The sequence below is a fragment of the Dromaius novaehollandiae genome, chromosome 22 (assembly GCF_036370855.1).
Source record: "Dromaius novaehollandiae isolate bDroNov1 chromosome 22, bDroNov1.hap1, whole genome shotgun sequence".
Taxonomy (NCBI): domain Eukaryota; kingdom Metazoa; phylum Chordata; class Aves; order Casuariiformes; family Dromaiidae; genus Dromaius; species Dromaius novaehollandiae.
Window position 1 is genome coordinate 11751234 of NC_088119.1, and position 23043 is coordinate 11774276.

The window sequence follows — 23043 nt, forward strand, 5'->3', positions numbered from 1 at the left end:
GGTGCGGAGCGTGGCCGCAGCCCGCTCGGCTCGCTGTGCACAGCCGGGGATGTGCCGCGAAACGTCGGCCAAGAGCCGCGGCAGCAGCGCCCTGCCGAGCCTGGTGCCTGCGGGCCCCGGCGCGGGGCTTCACCCCGCCGGCGGCGCAGGGCCGCGGCGTTGTCGCGAGGGGCCCGGGAAGCTCGCGAGGCCTCGGGGGCGCCCGCCCGGGCCGCCCCGCCCCGCCCCGCCGCGCTCCGCGCCGCCCGGGCTCCAGGGCCCCTTTGCTGCAGTCACTGGAGCTGAGTCGGGGATGGTGAGCGTGGCCAGCCGCTGCCGGGCGCGGTGGCGTTTCACGTAGGAACTTGAAGCAGGACATTGCAGCAGCTCTCTGGAATTTTTTGTAGGTAATTCATCCCACGAGGAGGGGACGTGGCATTGGAGCGTGCAAAAAAATACTTGAGGATGAATTGTGCTGGTGGGTATTTGGTGTTAGGCCTTAAAGGTAAAAACAAAGAGCTGTACTTGATGTGGTAAAAAGTGGGCAGCCAGTAGAGAGACACGCAGGGAGGGTTGGTGAAAATCACAGCTGCGAGTCAGAAGATGGGTTTGCCGGGACAGGCTCTGCAGAGGTAGCACTTGTTACCAGAACAATTGGCATTTGTGGGCGATGCAGAGGCCAGGTACCAGAGTTTCCATTTGCAGAGTCTTCTCTCTAGGTCTTCAGACGTTTTTTCCCTGATGTGAACGGTTAGTTAAAGTAAAAGATAGATTTCTACTTACCCAGGTTATGTCCGCAGCCTGATGACTGCACCACCACTCTTACTGTGACGTTGCAGAGACAAGCAGAATAGCTAAAGCAGAGGAAAGAGTTCAGTTACGTTCAGAAAATTGCTGCAATTAAGATGTGAGGGAGCAAGGTTAACGTGAGGGCCTGAGCACTTTTTTTGTGTTGGAGAATTCAGTTTACCATTAAGTGAAGAGAGGCTTGTACACAAGCTTGTGCATGTGTGCGGCTTGCACAGTGGGTACACAGGCAGGGAAGTCCCAGGATGTAAATCCTGTAAGGAGGGTTTAGAGTCACCATCTGCCGGCACTCCGACATGTCTCATGCCCAAAGTTGATTAGTCGGAGTCGAGAGGGCCATTGGCTTTCCAATCTCCATGAAATACCACATTTGCCTGCAAGACCTGGCACAAATTGTAGTTTGAGATTGCTTTCAGACTTCAGGAGTAGGGATAGAATAATATATTAGCCACTTACCAGCTGCAGAAGTAACACTTCAGGAGTGTGGGCGCTTTGGTCAGTCAAGCTTTTAGGATCGAGAACATCCTGCTTGAATATATTTTTACATGTGTATATGAAGGCCAGTCTGCAGCACACAATGTTATTCTGGAAAGAAGTAGTAAGTTATTTACGAAGCATGAATGATAGATAATGTTATGCTTTATAACATTTAATATATAATTAAATGCTAATTTATCCAAAGTTATTCATTAATTGTATGTCACTGCTGTGATAAATGGCATTAATTAAAGACAAAATAGAAATGTTTCCTGGTATCCTCCTGAGGCTTACCTGAACAAAGAATAATGTCAAAGAAAATAAATCTTTCTTTCAAGGTAGGGTACAAACATCAGTGCTTCCATCTGCCTTGTCTTGGGATATAAATTCACTGCTGTGATTGCAAAAGGATAGGATAACTTTTAAAATTTATCAAAATACAGAGAGAAAGGTACTTGGCAGCTTGCCAGCAGACTGCTTTGATCATTGTTGTATGAATTTTCATTTCATTTGTAAAAATGCATACATGAATAGTTTCTTTAGACAAGTAGTTGTTAGACAAGTAATTGTCAGATCTGTTATACTTCTTTACTAATACTTGATCTTGACTGCAGATGGTTTAGGGATTTACTCAATGTGGTTTTACAAATACAACAGTATTACTAAATACATATGGGAACAGTTGGTTTCTTCAACTATAGGTTAATCATTACATGAACAGATAATAGTATGTTACCAGTCTGCTACAGTTCCAAGAAAAAAAATCAAACAAATTGTTATTTCTTGTATCCCCGGGATACAAGGCCTTAAAAATTGGGCATGTACTGTGCAATGGATTGCAGTGCAGGAACACTGGAGCTAGCAGTGTCTAAATTGGCTCCAGAGCAGAAAACACAGTAAATACGTTACTGTGGTACTACACACAGCCACCAAGCTGCAATATCTGTATAGTAGTGGACCGGCCAGGATGAAAACCTGATGCAAGCCCTGTATTCTTTCCATCTTGCTGCATCGCACAGTATAGATTGGCGTGATGTCACATGACAAAAGCTATCAATTGGTGATAAGTCTTGGCATCATCCACTCGACCTAGAAAAAGGAAGGAGTGTGGAATTACCAATCGTGGATTTTTGTGTCCTGAACAGCTAGCTAATCTAGTTTCTCTTCAGTGCGTGTTAGATAGTAAACCTCCCTCCAAAAGACACAATATGTACTTTTAAAAGTTGATGTAGAATCAGAAGATAAACTCTTTCTTCTGCTGTTGTCTCCCCCCTTCTGAGGATCAAGAAATTGCTCAACTAGATGGCACATGCCTGAAGAGAGAATGAAAATGTTTTCCATTGGACTATTAAAAAAAAAAAAGCTTCATCAACATCTTGGATGATGCCTTCTTTCTAACTGCACTACTGTAGTCTGTCTTTTGCAAGAAATACCAGAAAATAATATTTTTCTGATGATACTTGGGGAGAGGGAAATATTTTGATGAAATTTCTCTAACTGAAGAGTATAATTAATCTCAAGTCGATTAGTTCACCTGATCCTTGCTTTCCGTATTTACCATGAAAATGTGGGAAGAAATTAAAAGGAAGAAAGCTATGATCCACCTAAGTCTGGAAAATAGGCCCCAGATATATCACAAAGCATCTTCTAGCAGCTAGGCGTAGAACTGTCTTGGAAAGTACTAATGAAGTGATGTCAAGACTGACAGTGTGAACATCTTAAAAATAATTGGTTATGCTTTAGTATATGGTAAAAATACTGAAATTAAACTTCAGACGGACTAATAGTTTCTTTAATTCCCACTCTAGAACTAAAGCAAAACAGTCACCAGTTACTACAAACTAATTTTTAAAACGTCAGTAACTGAATGAATGCAGGCTACAATTCTGTAATGATTTGCTGAAAATAAGGTTTTGAAATGACTCATCTGAATAGAAATAATGTTCTTATGTAACTGTGAATTAACTTCAAATACCACTGATTTTTGAAAAGTAACATTAAAAGTAATAACATGGCCAAAAATGTCACTACCCGAGCCTCACTTACAGCCACAGATGCATTTAGAAATTGTCATTTCTGATCTCAGATCTTTCTGTCCATCAAAAACAGGAGAGCTGCACTGAAATCGCTTCAGGTTCTGGGGGACTGCCTTTCGAACAGCCTCTCTGCTAGTTCAACCGTGAGAGGGAATGCACGAGTCGTAGAAGTGATTGTGATCTAATTCTGATGGACTGGACCTTGTTTACTTGGAATACTCATTTTATTTTAAACGCGGGCTGAGGATTCGTGTGCTCGCATCCCTTTGTTTTAGAGCTGAGCTATCTCACGAGTTCCTTTTAAAATCCTCGATGCTGCTGGCAACACCGGCTCCCAGTGGATGACTCAGTGCTGCTCACATTATTATTCTAATCTCCGTCAGCCAGAACACCGCTAGCTGGGTGTTACAGTGAGACTGCGCGCAGGCAGTGGGGCCCCGCGGCACCCGCAGAAGGGCTCGGCACCCGGCAGCATGTCAGTGGTGCGCAGGAAGTTCGGGGATGAGTACCAGGCGGTGGGCCTGGCCCATGGCGGCATCCGCAGGCAGCGGCAGCGCTTCGTGGACAAGAACGGGCGCTGCAACGTGCAGCATGGAAACCTGGGCGGCGAGAGCAGCCGCTATCTCTCCGACCTCTTCACCACGCTGGTGGACCTGAAGTGGCGCTGGAACCTGCTCATCTTCCTGCTGACCTACACGGTGGCCTGGCTGGTCATGGCCTCCATGTGGTGGGGCATCGCCTACCTGCGAGGCGACCTGCACCGGGTGCACGACGAGACCTACAGCCCCTGCGTGGCCAACGTGTACAACTTTCCCTCCGCCTTCCTCTTCTTCATCGAGACCGAGGCCACCATCGGCTACGGGCACCGCTACATAACTGAGCGCTGCCCTGAGGGCATTGTGCTCTTCCTCTTCCAGTCACTGCTTGGCTCCATCGTTGACGCGTTCCTCATCGGCTGCATGTTCATCAAGATGTCCCAGCCCAAGAAGCGAGCCGAGACCCTCATGTTCAGCCGTGCCGCAGTGGTCTCGCAGCGGGATGGGAAGCTGTGCCTCATGTTCCGCGTGGGCAACCTCCGCAACAGCCACATGGTGTCTGCCCAGATCCGTTGCAAGCTGATCAAGGTGAGGCCTGGGATGCAGGAATGCCGCGGGGGTGTGTGTGTGTGTGTGTGTGCACTACTGCATGCCCCTTAGCAGGTGGTAGTTGGGAATAAGAAATCAGTCGTACCAGTTTTGTGGTGATACTGAGTTGGTCCTAGTGCTCACCGAGGACAAAGGCCAACCGTGACCCCTTCTTGCCCTTGGGTCTAGGTCCGTGGGGAGTTTTAACTTTTGGTTCCTTCCCTCATGGTTCCTGCCAGGGGCCTTTCAGCATTTTAGAGGGACCCTTTGTAAGCTTTTGCGGAAAAGCCCTTTCTTTAATTGTCACTAATATCTGTTTATTAAGCACTGGCAATGTTCAGCAGAATTCAGAATGCAAGGAAGAACTGGAAATCAAAGGAAATCATAACCAAGGAATAAAGAAACCCTCAGGAGACAGTGAAGTTTGGCAGGCACAGATATATTGGGCAAGAATAGGATGGAAGGCAGATACTGTGTGCGGCATGCTCGGAGGAAGGCAGCTATGTCATGTCACAGGAGCGTGCTTGATGGGGAGCATCAGAAGCTGAATGCCAGCAGTGATTTTGATTTCCGAATATCATACATGAGTGTCATAACTGTTCTATATACTGTATTCTCCAAAAGAGGATGCTAATTCTCTTTTTGGAGCAATGGTCCATTTTAATAATTTGCAAGCCTGATGTGGTAGGTGACCGGCCAACAGTAAATACAAAAGGCTGTTTTTTGTTTGTTGTGCAGAAGGCTTGATTTTGATGGTATTCTTTGACAAGAAAAATCAATAGTTAAAGAGGATACACTACTAGGATTCAAAAAGAGGTTGGTTATGTATATGGAGACAAACTGTCCTGAACTATAATGGAGCAATTTTTGTAAGATTCAGAAAGCCAAATGGTCCGTGATTTGTGTTGATCTCTAACCATTAAAAAATATCAGAAAGCCTTCTCTAAAGTATTTAATTCTGGCCATCCTCCAAGATGGAATGCAAATCAAAGTGGAATAGGAGGAGTGTAACAGTTGTGATTTTACGATGTTAGTAATTCACTGTAAATTGTTTCTGAAATAAAACAACGAACACACAACCTGATGCACTGTCTCCTAGTAATCCTGTTGCTACACAACACTGGTATGGAGGTGACTGGCACAGAAAACATGAGGCCAGTTGACAGATCTGCCCGACTGTCCTGTAATCCTATGGGGAACGTCAGGTAACTCACTTACCATTTCCCTGTAGTGAGTCCTGCTTTTTTGTTGTTTGTACTCTGAGTTGTGCTTTGTCCGGTGCTGCTGACAGCTGATCTTGCTACACTTCTTCTGCACCTGATTAGATAGCTAGATTTTTTTTACTTCTGTCACAGTGAAGCAATGTGAGGAAATCTGTCTTATCACATTTTTGTACTTGAGATAGGAGCCATATTTAGCAGTGAACAGAGTGTTTCAGTGGGACCAATGGAGCCCAGAGGATTTACCTTTGTAAAGTCTGTCTAAGTCTGTCTGAATGGCATTTACTGAAAGTGTGATGTATGCCCCAGGATACTTGGTAGATTAAATTGGTGCCAACACAGTGTTGGCTCTTTTTTGGTCTGGAGGCTGAATACCAACATGGTGTAGTGATGTCACAGAGAAGTCTGGGACCCTTTTTGGAGTGAATTGTGAGGAGTTTAGAGAATGGAGTTGCAAGACTAAGCATGTTTGTTTCAACTGAAACTTTTTCGGAAACCTGAGTCATTTCAATTTACACTGAGTGCTCTCAAAGCAGGAAGAAGCAAACTGTTGGAGCAAAGAACAGATAAAAGCTGGTTGGAACTCATTGCTGGAAACGTGCAGTTCCAGGTCCCAGTGCAGTTATAGCTGTGTCCAGTTAAGGAAGGATGTTCATGAACAACAGGATTTAGAAAAGAGCTCCAAGAATGAATAAAGGGTAGGAGTGAAGACTCAAAGGGCATAAAATGTTTAGCCAGACACAAAAACAAGCTAAGGCATGATGCAATTATATTCTACCTATATGTACTAGGAAATGTAGTAATTGATTTAGCTCTTCAATCAAGTAATAAGAGATAAAGATCCAGGGGCAAGAAGCTGAAGATGGAAAAATCCAGACACCTAGGGAGTTGGGTTTTTTGTTTTTTGTTTTTTTTTTTTTTCTTAGCTGCAAGGCAACTAACCTTTGGAGCAACTCTTCTACACCTTTGAATTCTCCATCTCTGGCCACATTAAAAATGAAAGCTGAAGCGTTTCTAAATAATTATGCCTTTGTTCAAACATGTATTAATCTGTGAAAGTTATCTGGCTTGTGCTATGTGGGATGTCAAAATATAGAATCACTAATGTTCTTCCAAACACACTTCTGACAGTTTGTAGTCCTGTGCCTTCCGCTGACTTTCTGTGCTCCTTTGAGTAAAACTATATGCAACGAAACTTTCTGGCTAGGAGTCTTAACAGCTTATCGCTATTTGAATTACCTTCATTTGGGTGCAGGGTGCAGCATTTTTACTTAAGAAATATATTTCTTTTTAAAATTCTTTGTGCCCTACATAAATCAGCCCCGTATATAGATGCTGCTGAATACCTCGAACAGCTTTTTGCTTTCTCTCAGATTACCTGTTATCTCTAATCATCCTCTTTGGATTTGTTTACCATTGAATGCATTTGGTAGAAGACCCCTGCAAAGAGAAAAGGGGCTTGTAGACAAAGAGTTCTGAAGTCTTTCAGACAGTGATTTGTGCAAACATGCATATCTTTGTGCAAACATGCATATCTTTGTGCAAACATGCATATCTTTGTGCAAACATGCATATCTTTGGCCATGTAATTGTTTTTGATGAGTTTGGAAAAATTTAAGGTTTGAATGTGGGTTCATACAGCTCACACTGAGCATTGTTACCTTGGAGCAAAGATCACATATTGCCAGCTGATCTATGCACCCACTGAAAGAACAGTAGCCAGGCAACAAAAGCAGTGACATAGTGTGCAGCTAGTTCAACAAGTTCCCTCAGGAAAAGAGAAGGGATGTTTTGCAGTAGTTTGATTAAACCTTTGCATGTAATGGGCACTGTCATGATTGCTATGTAATAGTGGTTTTGATTGCTTTTATTTTGCAGTGCTGTAAGTCTTTTATCTTTCAAAGCACAAAGATTCTGTGAGAATAGTTTTACAAGCAGTCAGCTAACACTCTCCCTGGCCTCATCAGTAGTGGGGAAACTGAGTCTTGTCTAAGGGAGAACTTGGTTGGTTAGATAGGAAAAATACATTTTTCTCAGCTGAAAAACAGACACATAGCACATAATTAAAACAGTGCATTTTATTTCATAAAGCGGCTGTGCCCTAACAGCTACCAAACTGGTTATGTAATCACCAGTAAATACCAGGCAGTTGAATATTCCAGAATTTTTAAGATACAAGCGGAGAGACAATTTGAAAGCATGCTAGTTGCTTAAGGATTTTTTTAAAAGATAGAATACCAGTCTGGTCTATGTCAACAGCAAAGCTGCTGACTTCACCAGGCTAGGACCTCACTCAGAAAACAAGCTCAGATTGTTTCCTAAGGTTAATGAATGGAGTTTCCAAGCAATGAAGCCAATACATTTGTCAGTACTAGTGCACACAGGTAGAACTGTTTAGTAACTATGTAATAACTTACTATTTATAATCAATAAATCAGCTTCTTCACAGAGAGTTACATGCTTTCTAATCAAGCAATAAGCAGAAAAGATTTTAGATAGGCTCTGCAAATCTTTAATATTAACAGGTTATTTCCACCAGAGACCTTTAAAGCAATTAGCTGAGGAGCTGTCTGGCCAGTTGACGTGCATTTTTAGTTATACTTTGAATACTAGGGAAACTTTGGGGGACCAGGAAAAAAAACCTAACATATCAATATTTTTAATTGATCAGTAAAATGACCTGAATAAAAATGGGGCACCTAGCCTAATAACGATCATGAGAAATATCATAAAACAGGTGGCGCATGCTAACTGGCAAGAGGTGATAGCATATTTGATATCAGTTTAGATGGTTTTATGGAAATAAGACTTATCAGACATACTTTACAATTACTGTGATGCTTACCTTTAAGTCCTTTGAGTTAATACAGGACAGCGTATGACAAACAAAAGAAGAGTAATGTATAAAAGTAATATAACATGAATTCAGACAATGGTGCCTGCTTTGTACATTTTGAGATATAGACATTAATGGGAACTTTTGCAGCAAGACGTTCATAGTGCGTATCTGTTATAAGGCATATGGTACCTGATATTTTTGTCAGTGATTTGTAAAATTGGTACATATCATAATGAAGTTTGTAGGTTATGATGAAGTCTAGTGGCATGGTAAGAAATGTCCAAACTGGTCATATATAGTAGCTTTGTAATATTCGGCATTACTTATATGATGACCCCAGACCTAATATGTAGATAACAATGTCATGAAATAGGCATGTTCAGATCTGATTGCATTGCTTCTCCTGTTTTGCTTTTGACTGCATTGCTTCTCCTGTTTTGCTTCCCGTGGTGATCACTGAACCATCTTTTTATCTTTAGTCCCGACAGACACCAGAGGGAGAATTTCTGCCGCTAGACCAGTGTGAACTGGATGTCGGATTTGGAACTGGAGCTGACCAGCTGTTTTTAGTTTCCCCATTAACCATCTGTCATGAAATTAACTCAAAGAGCCCCTTTTTTTGTCTCTCACAAAGATCATTAAGAAGTGAGCAGTTTGAAATAGTTGTCATCCTTGAAGGAATCGTTGAGACTACAGGTAAGATTTAGAATAATACGCATGCTCTAGTTTTTACTCTTTGTCTTAAATCCTGATATTTATAGCAAGGCAGTTGTTACTCCCTGCAGGTTCCTGAATGCTCCAGAATATCCTTCCATATGCTACAGAGCGTCAGTGGCCTCTACCAGCCAGCAGAAGATCTCCCTTTCCCATAGGGCTCTGCATTGCTGATGCCCAAAATGGCCAGTATATCCGAGAAGAGATGCACCCTGCCAGTCTTTGAGTATGGCCTGTAGAACAGTGCAGCACACTTCTTCTTCAGTTTTAAGGACAACCATTGCAAAAGAAAGTAAAGCCTTAGTATTTGCCAATGCTGCAAAATCATCGTGAGCCTAGTTTGCATTAAAATTAATGCAAAATAACAAATGCAGTTATATAGTCTAGATGCAGACCACACAGTTGCAAAGATTATAGGAACAAGTGAAGGGACCAGGCAGGTATTGCCAGGGCATTTTTTTTTTCTTCTTTAACTTTGGTTTCTTTGAAAAGAATTTCTGACACGGCATTGTCCAGATGTCAGCTTACTTTGTGGCTTTGTATTTTGAGGACTTAATTGTTCTACAGATCCCATGACCGTACGTTATGGTCACATAAGAAGCTCTGCACTGAGAATTCATGAGTACTGTTAGAGACCAAATGATTCAGTGGGTTCATTGACATTCTGATCTTCCTCTCCCCTCTTCTGAGGATTTGTTAAACTTTGATTCATCAAGGGGCATTTTCATCCTTCTTTCAACAAGATTATCAGTTGCCTGACTCCTGCCTTAGAAACGATCGTGCCCTTTGGGCACAGCCAAGTGCAATTCTCTCATGCCAGACAGGACACGGACCTGACTGATTACTATCTAGGTGCTGGACTGAGCCCTAAACAAAGAAACAGTCCACTGGGGTAGAACACACTTTCACATCAGGTGGGGCAGTCTTCAGAGCGCCTCTGAAGCCTCTTCTCATCCCATCATTGAACCATACATCTTAAAAAAAACCTACAGCTTAATAACTACGCTTAATGTAATTACCTAACTGAGTCTCCATGGGAAGCATATCACACCTACTGTCTGAGACAGGATGTAAGAGTAATTAACTAATTGTGTGTAAATCAGAGTTTTGGGTTACTGACTGCTAACTCTGCCCCTGAAGAATACGATGACAGGAAGTCTTAAAGTTCTACTCTCTTGGAATATTTGTATTAACTATCATCAACACATCTGTGCTGAGATTGTAGTAGATTTGTTGGCTTGTTTAGAATACATTTGAGCCGTCAATGGTCAGTCCACACATGTAAATACTGCCAATGGTGTATATTTGTGCTAAGCGGAACAAATTCTTCTACAATCTTTATAGTGGTGTATATATGCCTTAGAATGGAAGATGGTTGCGGTGTTTCTGCACAGCTTTCATTTTGGAATGTTTGTTATTTAGAGAAAAAGTAGCCTGGCATATAGAAGGAATACAACATGAGTTTTTCATTTATGTCTAGTTCCCCCCACTCCTGATCTTTGCTGAGAGTTCTGTTTTCATTTAAGCCTCTGCCAAGCATTGTTTTTTTTTCTGCCAACGTGACTTCCAAGAAACACTATTACCCATAAAGTGTAAGACTATTGTTGCTTGTGAGAGATTATTGTCTTCATTTTATGTTTTGCTTTGTTCAAAAAGCATTGCTTGGTGTGAACCTGCAATATTTAATCCAATATTTGTGTAAAAAAAAACTAGTCAGTCAGAGGCACTCTGTTGACTACTGGAAGATTGGCTAGGAACATAGCTCCATTTTATAATCCATAAGTTTGTTAGCTTGCAGAATAGGATTGATCTTACATTGTATTTTTTGTTCTGTATGCTGGTCTAGTTGCTCATGTTACAATGTCAGTGCTGTTATCGCTCTCTTTTTGTAGGAATGACATGTCAAGCTAGGACATCGTATACAGAAGATGAAGTTCTTTGGGGTCACAGGTTCCTCCCGGTAATGTCCCTGGAAGATGGCTTTTTCCGTGTCGATTACTCTCAGTTTCACGCTACGTTTGAAGTCCCCACTCCTCCTTACAGCGTTAAAGAACAAGAAGAAAACCTCTGTCTGTCATCTCTTCTGAATAGTCCTATCAGTAACAACAAAAGCAGAAGAGAACAGTTTTTCTCACTTGACTGCATTGATATTGCAGGCGAGAAAAACAAGCTTCCTAGTAAACTTCAGAAGATTAGCTCAAGAAAGGATGACCTTCCAAGAAAGGCCTTGAGAATGAGCTCCAGCAATGTAGAGAAGACCTGCAGCACCGGAGATCTCTTGAAAATTCAACAAGTCCGTCCCATCTCCAACAGCGAAGATTGTGACGAAGAGATACAATTGAAAGCCTTAAAAATCAGTGCTGAGTCTTTGACTCTGTCTACCACACATCTTGAGTTCCAAAGGAAGCCTCCAAGTATGTGCGCTCCAGAGATGAAGTTGGAAGATAATTTGCCTGCCAAACTTCGAAAAATGAACTCTGATCACCTCTCTTAAGAGCAGAAGCAACGGGAGTTGGTGCTGATAAACTGCATTCAAGACTGCTGACCTAAAGAGTTGTCTTATACTAATGTAATAATTTGTTTTTGCTACTTTTTGAGAATTAGTTTTTGTATAATTGTTCTGTACAGATGCAATTTAGGTAGTGTGTTAGGAGTTTGAAGGACCGTAAGTTTAGACTGTTGTGCCAAAGAGTTGCTGGCCTAATGATGTTTATTGGCATGCTCATGATAAATCAACATTGTCTTCCATATATGTAGATGCTTTCGAATGAAGCAAGGACCAGATCCTTGGTTGCAGAGTGAAATGTTCAGAGATTAGGCAAAAAAGAAAAAAAAAAGGTGTAAAACCAGCTAAAACACAATTTTGTGCTGCTCAGATCTTGGGCTATGTGTGACGCACAGAACACAAGAACGCAGAAAGAATCTGCGATGCTGCACTATTGTAGTCCGTTTTTTTCTTCATGACCCTGCTAGAAGGGCAGCCTTCCTTCGCAGGCTAATGGTACGCATCCTCCTTTCTCAGCAACTGCGGCATGCCAACTCCACCCTCCCAGAGTCTTGGTCATTGTCGTTCAAGTTCAGGGAGCAGCTTGCAGTAGCCATTTGTGTGGTTTGACTCATGTATAAGTGCTTGTAAACAGGAGGAGCATCTATCCTCTCCGAAATTAGACCTCAGCTTTGGATCAGATGGCTCATGCCCTAAATGCAGTTGAATTTTAACTGTATCACCACTCAGTTTGAAGGGAACATGAGGTGAGTAGCTCAGATGTAGACATCTCAAATTAGTGGTATGTTTCATATGTCAACTTCATAAAATACTAGTTTGGACACTCCTAGTAAGTAAATAAAAGCAAGGCACTAGATAATTTTCAGTCATTACATGAATGAACAGTTTTACACACACACACACACACACACACACACACACACACACACACACACACACGCAGCTCAGGAGTTTTACTAATGGATAGTAAGGGTCTTTGATGTTGCACATTTGTTTTTGTTACATTTGCCTTCCCTGCATACATATGATTCTCAGTCATTTTTTAGATTTGAAATTTGTAATATAATACAATTCATTTCAGGTTAGAACTCTGTATAAACATGAATATTTTCAGATACTGAAAGAAAAGACAACATAGTATTCCTAAAGTCTCTTACAGATTTCTCTAAGTGACTGGCCTGAACAAGAGGGCAAATGCTCTTTTCAGTTTTCTTTTTTAATGTTGCCTAACTGAAATGATGTTTTGCCATACTGAGCATCAGGAAATGATGAGAACTAGACTTGGGCTTTCTTAGCTTTCCTGTGGTGCCATACTTCATAATAATCACAATTCTACAGTAGTATTCTGCTGTCCATCTTAATCTGTGAAAGTGTTTTCTTTTTTGGATCGGTAGTAAGTAAGCATAGTCAGAACTTGCTATTTTGTAAAATATGTTGTTCAGTAGCTCAGAATATTGGGAGCTTATTATTAGCAGAGCATTCCACAATAGAAGTATCAAATTCTGCTCTTGTTACATGATAGAATTCAGTCAAATTAAAAGGGGTTGCTGTAGGCATGTCAAAAAGCAATGCATGCCTTCATAACTGAAACAGGTAAAGTGATTTATCCAAGCCAGGCAAAGAACATGCCTTCTTGCTTTTGATCTCTTGCCTAGAGTGTGAAACTGGTATTTTGGACAGGTTAGAGTTTGCTCGTTTCTTTTCCTGAATATAAACTTCAACATTATACATACATTGAAGTCTGTACTTCACTTTTGTCACACACAAAATGTACTAGTATGGGATATTTAGATGACTTTAAAGTCTTGATGAATGATGACTCTCCCTATTCTTCAGAACAGTCGTTAATATAAAATAAAATTACATCCACCTTGGGTCTCGGCATTCCTGTGCGTCAGTAAACTCAGCGTGCCTTTCAGATGGATACAAAAGCACGGAGCAAGTGCGCAGTGTCGGGCAATGGGGCGGGCCGTGCTCACTGCTCCCACCCGGTGGCCACAACCCGCTACTGCAGCGCTGGTGTATCACGGCTGCCCGCAGGCGTTCAGCGTCGGGTAATGTAGGCAGTCGTGCTCACTGCTGCCCTCAGGTGAGTGCACACCGCCATGGCAGCCGGCAGGACCGCACATGCGCATAGGTGCCTACCGCTCTGCTGCCCTCGATTCCTCACACAGCAGCCGGCCGGCTGACGCATGCGCATAGGGGCCGCCGAGCTCACCGCTGCTTTCGCGTGATTACAGAGCGCTACTGCAAGCGGCCTGTGCACGCATGCGTAGTGGCGCCAAGGTGCTCCATGCTGCCCTCGCCTGACTACAAACAGTACCGCAGCGCACAACGCGCTACTGCGGCTAGCTAACGCACGCATGCGCACTGACGCCCCCGTGCTCCCCGCTGCCCTTGCCCTATCATAGCCAGGTATCGCAGCCAGCCTGATGACGCATGCGCAGTGGCCCGAACCGTTCATTACGGCCGTCGTTTGATAACAAAGTCTTACGGCCAACTTGGTATGCCCCAAGACCCTTCAGTTGTATTTTGGTGTGCTGCAGGGCCCTGCGTTTGCCCTCTGGTGGCCTCAGGACCCCTCAATTCACATTCTGTCTTGTCGGGGGGCGCACCGAAGGCGCGGGGGAAGATCCCGGGGAAGTCTCCGGAAGGGTCACGGTGCGGTCGTGTCCGTCTGGGGGCAGCTCGGAGTCGTAACGGACCGGTTCGGGGGTGGGTGGGCGCGAAGACAATGTGGGAGTTGAACTGGGGCCTGTCGCGGGGTGCCAGGGGAGTCCCGCGCCGCTACTGCGGACCGCGGGGCCGCACCCGGAGCTAGCGGTGGCTTCCGGGTCTCGGGGACCGGGAAGGGACAACGGCACGTGACGGACGGCGCCCGCAAAAGGTTAAACATCGCGCAGCCCTTCGTCCCGAGGCATGCCGGGAGATGTAGTCATTCGGTGCTCCTCTTCCGGGCAGCCATTAGAGCCTTCGGGCCTGCCTGGTCCGCGGTACATGCCGGGAGCTGTAGTCTTCCGGCACTGGACTTCCGGACCGCCATATTGAGCTGCGGGGCATACCGGTAGATGTAGTCTTCCGGTACTGGACTTCCGGGCTGTCATATTGAGCTGCGGTGCATGCCGGGAGTTGTAGTCTTCCGGCACTGGGCTTCCGGGCCGCCATACTGGATAGCGGTGCATGCCGGGAGATGTAGTCTTCCGACACTGGGCTTCCGGTGGGCATACTTTTGCGCGGCATGCCGGGAGCGGTAGTCTTCCGACACTGGGCTTCCGGGAAGCCATGTTGGTATCCAAAAGGCAGTGCTGCGCCCGAAACAGATGCGCATGCGCACTGTTTTTTCCCGTGCTCATTGCTGCTGTGTCGACAAGCCAATACTGCAGCCACCACCGGCCATGCCCGCATACGAAGAACATTGCAAGCAGCCGTTGCACACACGTGCAGTGCCGGTCGCCGCTACTCTCCGCTTTTTCGCTAACGGGTAAGCGAGTGGGCCGCGCTCGACACCGCTGCCCGGGGATCACGGACCGGGAGCGCAGAGCGCTTTTCCTTCTCGGTGCTTCCTGGGGTCGCGGGGACGGGCAGTGCCATCTCGGAGCCGCTCCGCGGGCCTCTCTCACCGGGGCAGCACTAGCGCCTGCTCGCTGATCCCCGCCGCTCTCTCGGGCGCGGGCAGAGCAGCCTCGGGGCGCTCGCTGCGAGCCCCGCGGTGCCGCGGCGGGCTGCGGTTCGCCCGCGGGAGCCGGCCGGCTGCAGCGCGGCGCTGCGAGCACGCGAGGGCGCTATTCTGGGTCTCGCCTCGCTCCCGCTCCCCCTGCTGCCCCGCCCGTCCCGCGCGGTCCGTAGCCGGCACATGCGCGGGGTGCTCGAGCGCCGGGCTCCCAGCTGCGGCCCCGTGCCCTTGGCGGGCGGCGCATGCGCAGCGGGCGGGAGCAAGGTGGCGGCGAGCGGGCAGGGCAGAGCTGGACTGGAGCACGGGGTGGAGGGGGTCGGTGAGGCGAGCGCGTGCCTTCGGGTGGCCGCGGGCGTGGGACTGTGTCCTGGCCGGTGGGGCCGTGGCTGCGTGGCGGGGGGGGCTTGGGCCCGGCGCCGCGCCGGGAGCGCGGGGCAGGGGCTGCCGGAGCGCGTCTCTGACTTTTCCTTTTCCGTGTGTCGTCTGTAGGGCCCCGGTTCCTCCCCAGCGCGGGCCGGGGCGTGCACTCACCCCTGCGGGCGCAGCCTGCAGGAGCGGCGGGGGGGGGGCAGGCGGGCCGGCGGGCCCCGGAGTGGGATTGGGGCACGGTGTCGGCGGGGGAAACGGCTCCCGTTGCGGCAGGCGTGCCCGGGAGTCATGGTAAGTCACGAGGAAGTTTAAAACCTGTGGACCAAACAGGGTTAAGGTCAACTTGAGTCGGGTACGATTAGTGCAGCCCCAAGTTATTTACTTGAGAATTGCGGTTAGGTGAGCAAGAAGATGGGTAGAAGACAGACACTCCCAGGCAGCGTGCGGCCTGCACCACCCCCAGGCACAGACTGTGGGCACCAGCCGACCCGGGCACCAACTGACTGAACCCCCTGCTGAGCCCTGCTCCCTCCTGTACAGCTGCCCCAAAGCCATGGGCTTCCCCGGTGCAGCCTGTGTCGATGGGTCCTCCCTTGCTTCTGACGTCTCCCCAGGCACTCGTATGCTGCGCAGGGGTCTGGATGTCTCCAGTGGTGGCACAGCAGCCGGATGCCTCCTCTTGTCTGGGACGCGGGGTCCTTCGCCGCTCTTCTGGGATACGGGGCCCTTGGTGAGTTCCCTGCCACCTCTTCTGGCGTTCCCTGCGAGCTCGTAGCTCCCTCCTCCTCCTGCTCTCCTCTGGTGGGGTGGGAGACCAGTGGCTCCCCGCGCAAAGCTGACAGACACATGCGGCACCCCTATGCACTTACGGTGCATCTGTGATGGCACCCCCACCCTGAGGGCCCTGCAGAGTCACACCCTTCCTGCAGCCACCCCCCCCCCCAAAGCCATTAAGCCACTCACAGATCCTGCCCCAACACCCCCACAGACCCCAAAACACCTCTAAGCTCTGCCACAACATTGTCACTGACTCTAGACCTTCCCCTGAACTCTCTCTAAGGCCCCAAACAATGCTAAAACCACTCCCAGACACGGTCCCCACAGCAGTAAGGTGTTCTAATAAAGATGGGGTGTGATCTGTCTCCGCCTTGACTCAGTCCCACTTTAGAGAAAAGGGCGTTTACAGTACTTCCTCGTGGAGAGTGTTGACAGGTGGATGCACAGGTGACAAACAGATTTTTTTCTCTCTTCTTTCAAGCCACCTCTCGGAAGCCTCTGTACATGCGAGATGTGACTGATCTAGGATAATCATGCTGTGCACTATTCTGAAGGAGAACACTACCGTAAAATGGCAGGCTAAGGACTCTCCTAAAAAAATAAAAGGCTCGGGAAAAGCCAAAGAGAACACCGATGGGCTCTGAGAAGCCCCAGTGATGCTAGAGAAAACAGCATGGCTTTTAGGCACCTCCTCAGAGCAGGAGAAATGTCTTACTCCAGCCTGCAGGACAACGGGGACTATTAATTTACCACCTTTAATTACCAAAAGCGTTGTGAAAGCAGAAGGAATGAGAAAGGATGTGTAGCGTGTCCTGGACTATACGTAAAGTTCAAACGTAAAGTTTAAGCAAGCAACAATGCCCTCTTAAAATAGAAAGAGTTTAGTCCTAAGTAATAGATGAAGGTAGCTTTGAGTAATGTGGAGAGAAGCGGTTATGTCAGTCACCCTGAAAGCCTCGGAGAAGCAGTCCAAAAATCTGATACCCTCATGGCCTTGGCAGTCTTTTTGGTTTGTTTGGCAGGGTAGCCCACCAAAGGGGGACATCTTGAAGAGAGGCGACTAGACCTAGGGATCTGGTTGTTCATTTTGGTCGTCGCCTGTGAGGCCAGCATGCAAGAGTAAGAGGAAGCTAGGAGCAGTCTCAAAAAGGTAATAGGTTTGAAAGGGAGACAGGCAAATCGAGGGCTGTCGTTCCTCCACATAGTTAAAGACCGAGAGAGTTGTCGGTTAAGCGCATGCATACGAGGGTTTGCGAACAGTAACAATAACACTGAAGCGGAATAAAAATAAGGTTTCGTGGAAGATGGCGTTAGGAAGGTATTAGGCGACGTGCCCGCCTGCCTAATAACCTAGCCCTAATTGCTGTGAGTAACGTTTCCAGACCGTTTACCCTGCAACGTATGGTGCAAAGTGCCGTATTAAGACCTTTCCCTTAAGGAAAAGAAGAAGAAAAAAAGAAAAAAAAGGGGGAAAAAGAAAACAGGGTAAAGAGAAAAAGATCATGCATAAACCTAAGCGTTTCACTGGAAGTAAAACGCGAGTTTATCGCTTCCTTACAGAGATGGAACCGAGGACAGCAAATGCTGACGAGGAGAAGAGACGGACGAGCGTTTGCTTGCGGTTAATACCGAAGGGACGGGATGAAACAAGGAAGCCAGAATGCAGCGGCCCCTCGATATCACCAGGAACTGCTACAGGAGGAGGCGTTCTGGCACGGGTAACTAGGGTAAGTATCGCTAATGACCGTTAGCAGTTATTTCGGCCTCCCCGAGGCAGCGCTGAGGCCTGAGTAACCCGTTCCTACCCTGTGGCTGCTGTTGCCTGTATCTGCCTTAGCTTTGCTTTGGCTGTTTCTCTTTTGTTTTGTTATCGTACCCGCAGCTACGGAAAGGAATAGATGTCATACTTACTTTTTTAGATTAATTGCCACGGCTGAAGTTGAAGAGACCAAGAAACGTAAGCCCCGAAGGGGCACATCTTGAAGAGAGGGGGCTAGACCTAGCGATCCAGTTGTTCGTTTTGGTCGTCGCCTGTGAGGCCAGCATGCAAGAGTAAGAGGAAGCTAGGAGCAGTCTCAAAAAGGTAATAGGTTTGAAAGGGAGACAGGCAAATCGAGGGCTGTCGTTCCTCCACGTAGTTAAAGACCGAGAGAGTTGTCGGTTAAGCGCATGCATACGAGGGTTTGCGAACAGTAACAATAACACTGAAGCGGAATAAAAATAAGGTTTCGTGGAAGATGGCGTTAGGAAGGTATTAGGCGACGTGCCCGCCTGCCTAATAACCTAGCCCTAATTGCTGTGAGTAACGTTTCCAGACCGTTTACCCTGCAACGTATGGTGCAAAGTGCCGTATTAAGACCTTTCCCTTAAGGAAAAGAAGAAGAAAAAAAGAAAAAAAAGGGGGAAAAAGAAAACAGGGTAAAGAGAAAAAGATCATGCATAAACCTAAGCGTTTCACTGGAAGTAAAACGCGAGTTTATCGCTTCCTTACAGAGATGGAACCGAGGACAGCAAATGCTGACGAGGAGAAGAGACGGACGAGCGTTTGCTTGCGGTTAATACCGAAGGGACGGGATGAAACAAGGAAGCCAGAATGCAGCGGCCCCTCGATATCACCAGGAACTGCTACAGGAGGAGGCGTTCTGGCACGGGTAACTAGGGTAAGTATCGCTAATGACCGTTAGCAGTTATTTCGGCCTCCCCGAGGCAGCGCTGAGGCCTGAGTAACCCGTTCCTACCCTGTGGCTGCTGTTGCCTGTATCTGCCTTAGCTTTGCTTTGGCTGTTTCTCTTTTGTTTTGTTATCGTACCCGCAGCTACGGAAAGGAATAGATGTCATACTTACTTTTTTAGATTAATTGCCACGGCTGAAGTTGAAGAGACCAAGAAACGTAAGCCCCGAAGGGGCACATCTTGAAGAGAGGGGGCTAGACCTAGCGATCCAGTTGTTCGTTTTGGTCGTCGCCTGTGAGGCCAGCATGCAAGAGTAAGAGGAAGCTAGGAGCAGTCTCAAAAAGGTAATAGGTTTGAAAGGGAGACAGGCAAATCGAGGGCTGTCGTTCCTCCACGTAGTTAAAGACCGAGAGAGTTGTCGGTTAAGCGCATGCATACGAGGGTTTGCGAACAGTAACAATAACACTGAAGCGGAATAAAAATAAGGTTTCGTGGAAGATGGCGTTAGGAAGGTATTAGGCGACGTGCCCGCCTGCCTAATAACCTAGCCCTAATTGCTGTGAGTAACGTTTCCAGACCGTTTACCCTGCAACGTATGGTGCAAAGTGCCGTATTAAGACCTTTCCCTTAAGGAAAAGAAGAAGAAAAAAAGAAAAAAAAGGGGGAAAAAGAAAACAGGGTAAAGAGAAAAAGATCATGCATAAACCTAAGCGTTTCACTGGAAGTAAAACGCGAGTTTATCGCTTCCTTACAGAGATGGAACCGAGGACAGCAAATGCTGACGAGGAGAAGAGACGGACGAGCGTTTGCTTGCGGTTAATACCGAAGGGACGGGATGAAACAAGGAAGCCAGAATGCAGCGGCCCCTCGATATCACCAGGAACTGCTACAGGAGGAGGCGTTCTGGCACGGGTAACTAGGGTAAGTATCGCTAATGACCGTTAGCAGTTATTTCGGCCTCCCCGAGGCAGCGCTGAGGCCTGAGTAACCCGTTCCTACCCTGTGGCTGCTGTTGCCTGTATCTGCCTTAGCTTTGCTTTGGCTGTTTCTCTTTTGTTTTGTTATCGTACCCGCAGCTACGGAAAGGAATAGATGTCATACTTACTTTTTTAGATTAATTGCCACGGCTGAAGTTGAAGAGACCAAGAAACGTAAGCCCCGAAGGGGCACATCTTGAAGAGAGGGGGCTAGACCTAGCGATCCAGTTGTTCGTTTTGGTCGTCGCCTGTGAGGCCAGCATGCAAGAGTAAGAGGAAGCTAGGAGCAGTCTCAAAAAGGTAATAGGTTTGAAAGGGAGACAGGCAAATCGAGGGCTGTCGTTCCTCCACGTAGTTAAAGACCGAGAGAGTTGTCGGTTAAGCGCATGCATACGAGGGTTTGCGAACAGTAACAATAACACTGAAGCGGAATAAAAATAAGGTTTCGTGGAAGATGGCGTTAGGAAGGTATTAGGCGACGTGCCCGCCTGCCTAATAACCTAGCCCTAATTGCTGTGAGTAACGTTTCCAGACCGTTTACCCTGCAACGTATGGTGCAAAGTGCCGTATTAAGACCTTTCCCTTAAGGAAAAGAAGAAGAAAAAAAGAAAAAAAAGGGGGAAAAAGAAAACAGGGTAAAGAGAAAAAGATCATGCATAAACCTAAGCGTTTCACTGGAAGTAAAACGCGAGTTTATCGCTTCCTTACAGAGATGGAACCGAGGACAGCAAATGCTGACGAGGAGAAGAGACGGACGAGCGTTTGCTTGCGGTTAATACCGAAGGGACGGGATGAAACAAGGAAGCCAGAATGCAGCGGCCCCTCGATATCACCAGGAACTGCTACAGGAGGAGGCGTTCTGGCACGGGTAACTAGGGTAAGTATCGCTAATGACCGTTAGCAGTTATTTCGGCCTCCCCGAGGCAGCGCTGAGGCCTGAGTAACCCGTTCCTACCCTGTGGCTGCTGTTGCCTGTATCTGCCTTAGCTTTGCTTTGGCTGTTTCTCTTTTGTTTTGTTATCGTACCCGCAGCTACGGAAAGGAATAGATGTCATACTTACTTTTTTAGATTAATTGCCACGGCTGAAGTTGAAGAGACCAAGAAACGTAAGCCCCGAAGGGGCACATCTTGAAGAGAGGGGGCTAGACCTAGCGATCCAGTTGTTCGTTTTGGTCGTCGCCTGTGAGGCCAGCATGCAAGAGTAAGAGGAAGCTAGGAGCAGTCTCAAAAAGGTAATAGGTTTGAAAGGGAGACAGGCAAATCGAGGGCTGTCGTTCCTCCACGTAGTTAAAGACCGAGAGAGTTGTCGGTTAAGCGCATGCATACGAGGGTTTGCGAACAGTAACAATAACACTGAAGCGGAATAAAAATAAGGTTTCGTGGAAGATGGCGTTAGGAAGGTATTAGGCGACGTGCCCGCCTGCCTAATAACCTAGCCCTAATTGCTGTGAGTAACGTTTCCAGACCGTTTACCCTGCAACGTATGGTGCAAAGTGCCGTATTAAGACCTTTCCCTTAAGGAAAAGAAGAAGAAAAAAAGAAAAAAAAGGGGGAAAAAGAAAACAGGGTAAAGAGAAAAAGATCATGCATAAACCTAAGCGTTTCACTGGAAGTAAAACGCGAGTTTATCGCTTCCTTACAGAGATGGAACCGAGGACAGCAAATGCTGACGAGGAGAAGAGACGGACGAGCGTTTGCTTGCGGTTAATACCGAAGGGACGGGATGAAACAAGGAAGCCAGAATGCAGCGGCCCCTCGATATCACCAGGAACTGCTACAGGAGGAGGCGTTCTGGCACGGGTAACTAGGGTAAGTATCGCTAATGACCGTTAGCAGTTATTTCGGCCTCCCCGAGGCAGCGCTGAGGCCTGAGTAACCCGTTCCTACCCTGTGGCTGCTGTTGCCTGTATCTGCCTTAGCTTTGCTTTGGCTGTTTCTCTTTTGTTTTGTTATCGTACCCGCAGCTACGGAAAGGAATAGATGTCATACTTACTTTTTTAGATTAATTGCCACGGCTGAAGTTGAAGAGACCAAGAAACGTAAGCCCCGAAGGGGCACATCTTGAAGAGAGGGGGCTAGACCTAGCGATCCAGTTGTTCGTTTTGGTCGTCGCCTGTGAGGCCAGCATGCAAGAGTAAGAGGAAGCTAGGAGCAGTCTCAAAAAGGTAATAGGTTTGAAAGGGAGACAGGCAAATCGAGGGCTGTCGTTCCTCCACGTAGTTAAAGACCGAGAGAGTTGTCGGTTAAGCGCATGCATACGAGGGTTTGCGAACAGTAACAATAACACTGAAGCGGAATAAAAATAAGGTTTCGTGGAAGATGGCGTTAGGAAGGTATTAGGCGACGTGCCCGCCTGCCTAATAACCTAGCCCTAATTGCTGTGAGTAACGTTTCCAGACCGTTTACCCTGCAACGTATGGTGCAAAGTGCCGTATTAAGACCTTTCCCTTAAGGAAAAGAAGAAGAAAAAAAGAAAAAAAAGGGGGAAAAAGAAAACAGGGTAAAGAGAAAAAGATCATGCATAAACCTAAGCGTTTCACTGGAAGTAAAACGCGAGTTTATCGCTTCCTTACAGAGATGGAACCGAGGACAGCAAATGCTGACGAGGAGAAGAGACGGACGAGCGTTTGCTTGCGGTTAATACCGAAGGGACGGGATGAAACAAGGAAGCCAGAATGCAGCGGCCCCTCGATATCACCAGGAACTGCTACAGGAGGAGGCGTTCTGGCACGGGTAACTAGGGTAAGTATCGCTAATGACCGTTAGCAGTTATTTCGGCCTCCCCGAGGCAGCGCTGAGGCCTGAGTAACCCGTTCCTACCCTGTGGCTGCTGTTGCCTGTATCTGCCTTAGCTTTGCTTTGGCTGTTTCTC

The 23043-nt window shown here is 46.8% G+C and overlaps 2 protein-coding genes across 8 annotated transcripts in view; both read left to right on the forward strand.

Annotated features, from left to right (window-relative positions):
- The first annotated feature begins 202 nt into the window (after nucleotides 1-202).
- On the forward strand, nucleotides 203-13578 carry LOC112991234 (G protein-activated inward rectifier potassium channel 1-like). 3 transcript variants are annotated; one of them, XM_026113580.2, is made up of 4 exons: nucleotides 203-457; nucleotides 3373-4423; nucleotides 8962-9178; nucleotides 11089-13578. In XM_026113580.2, exons 2-4 carry the CDS (start codon nucleotides 3773-3775, stop codon nucleotides 11688-11690), a joined length of 1470 nt encoding a protein of 489 aa, XP_025969365.1. In that variant the 5' UTR covers nucleotides 203-457; nucleotides 3373-3772; the 3' UTR covers nucleotides 11691-13578. The 3 variants fall into 3 exon arrangements, with proteins under 3 accessions (XP_025969365.1, XP_025969366.1, XP_025969367.1); XM_026113581.2 differs by having other exon boundaries at nucleotides 203-386; XM_026113582.2 differs by having other exon boundaries at nucleotides 203-382.
- Nucleotides 13579-15031: 1453 nt separating this feature from the next.
- Nucleotides 15032-23043, forward strand: part of LOC135330631 (proline-rich protein 36-like) — a 29362-nt gene continuing 21350 nt past the window's right edge. For 3 of the 5 annotated variants that reach the window (XR_010392612.1, XM_064524841.1, XM_064524839.1), the window contains exons 1-12: nucleotides 16748-17671; nucleotides 18082-18248; nucleotides 18441-18604; nucleotides 19015-19181; nucleotides 19374-19537; nucleotides 19948-20114; nucleotides 20307-20470; nucleotides 20881-21047; nucleotides 21240-21403; nucleotides 21814-21980; nucleotides 22173-22336; nucleotides 22747-22913. The gene's annotated coding sequence lies outside the window, so the exon portion shown is untranslated. Of the gene's footprint in view, nucleotides 15184-16358; nucleotides 16475-16738; nucleotides 17672-18081; nucleotides 18249-18440; nucleotides 18605-19014; nucleotides 19182-19373; nucleotides 19538-19947; nucleotides 20115-20306; nucleotides 20471-20880; nucleotides 21048-21239; nucleotides 21404-21813; nucleotides 21981-22172; nucleotides 22337-22746; nucleotides 22914-23043 lie in introns of those variants that run through there. The other 2 variants (XM_064524840.1, XR_010392613.1) reach the window with 2 other exon arrangements.

What these genes read in the sequence shown, in the direction of transcription:
- LOC112991234 (XM_026113580.2), top strand. Translation starts at nt 3,773, where the DNA reads ATGTCAGTGGTGCGCAGGAAGTTCGGGGATGAGTACCAGGCGGTGGGC. An exon ending in TCCGTTGCAAGCTGATCAAG is followed by an intron (nt 4,424 to 8,961) that starts GTGAGGCCTGGG and finishes TTTTATCTTTAG; the next exon opens with TCCCGACAGACACCAGAGGG. An exon ending in AGGAATCGTTGAGACTACAG is followed by an intron (nt 9,179 to 11,088) that starts GTAAGATTTAGA and finishes CTCTTTTTGTAG; the next exon opens with GAATGACATGTCAAGCTAGG.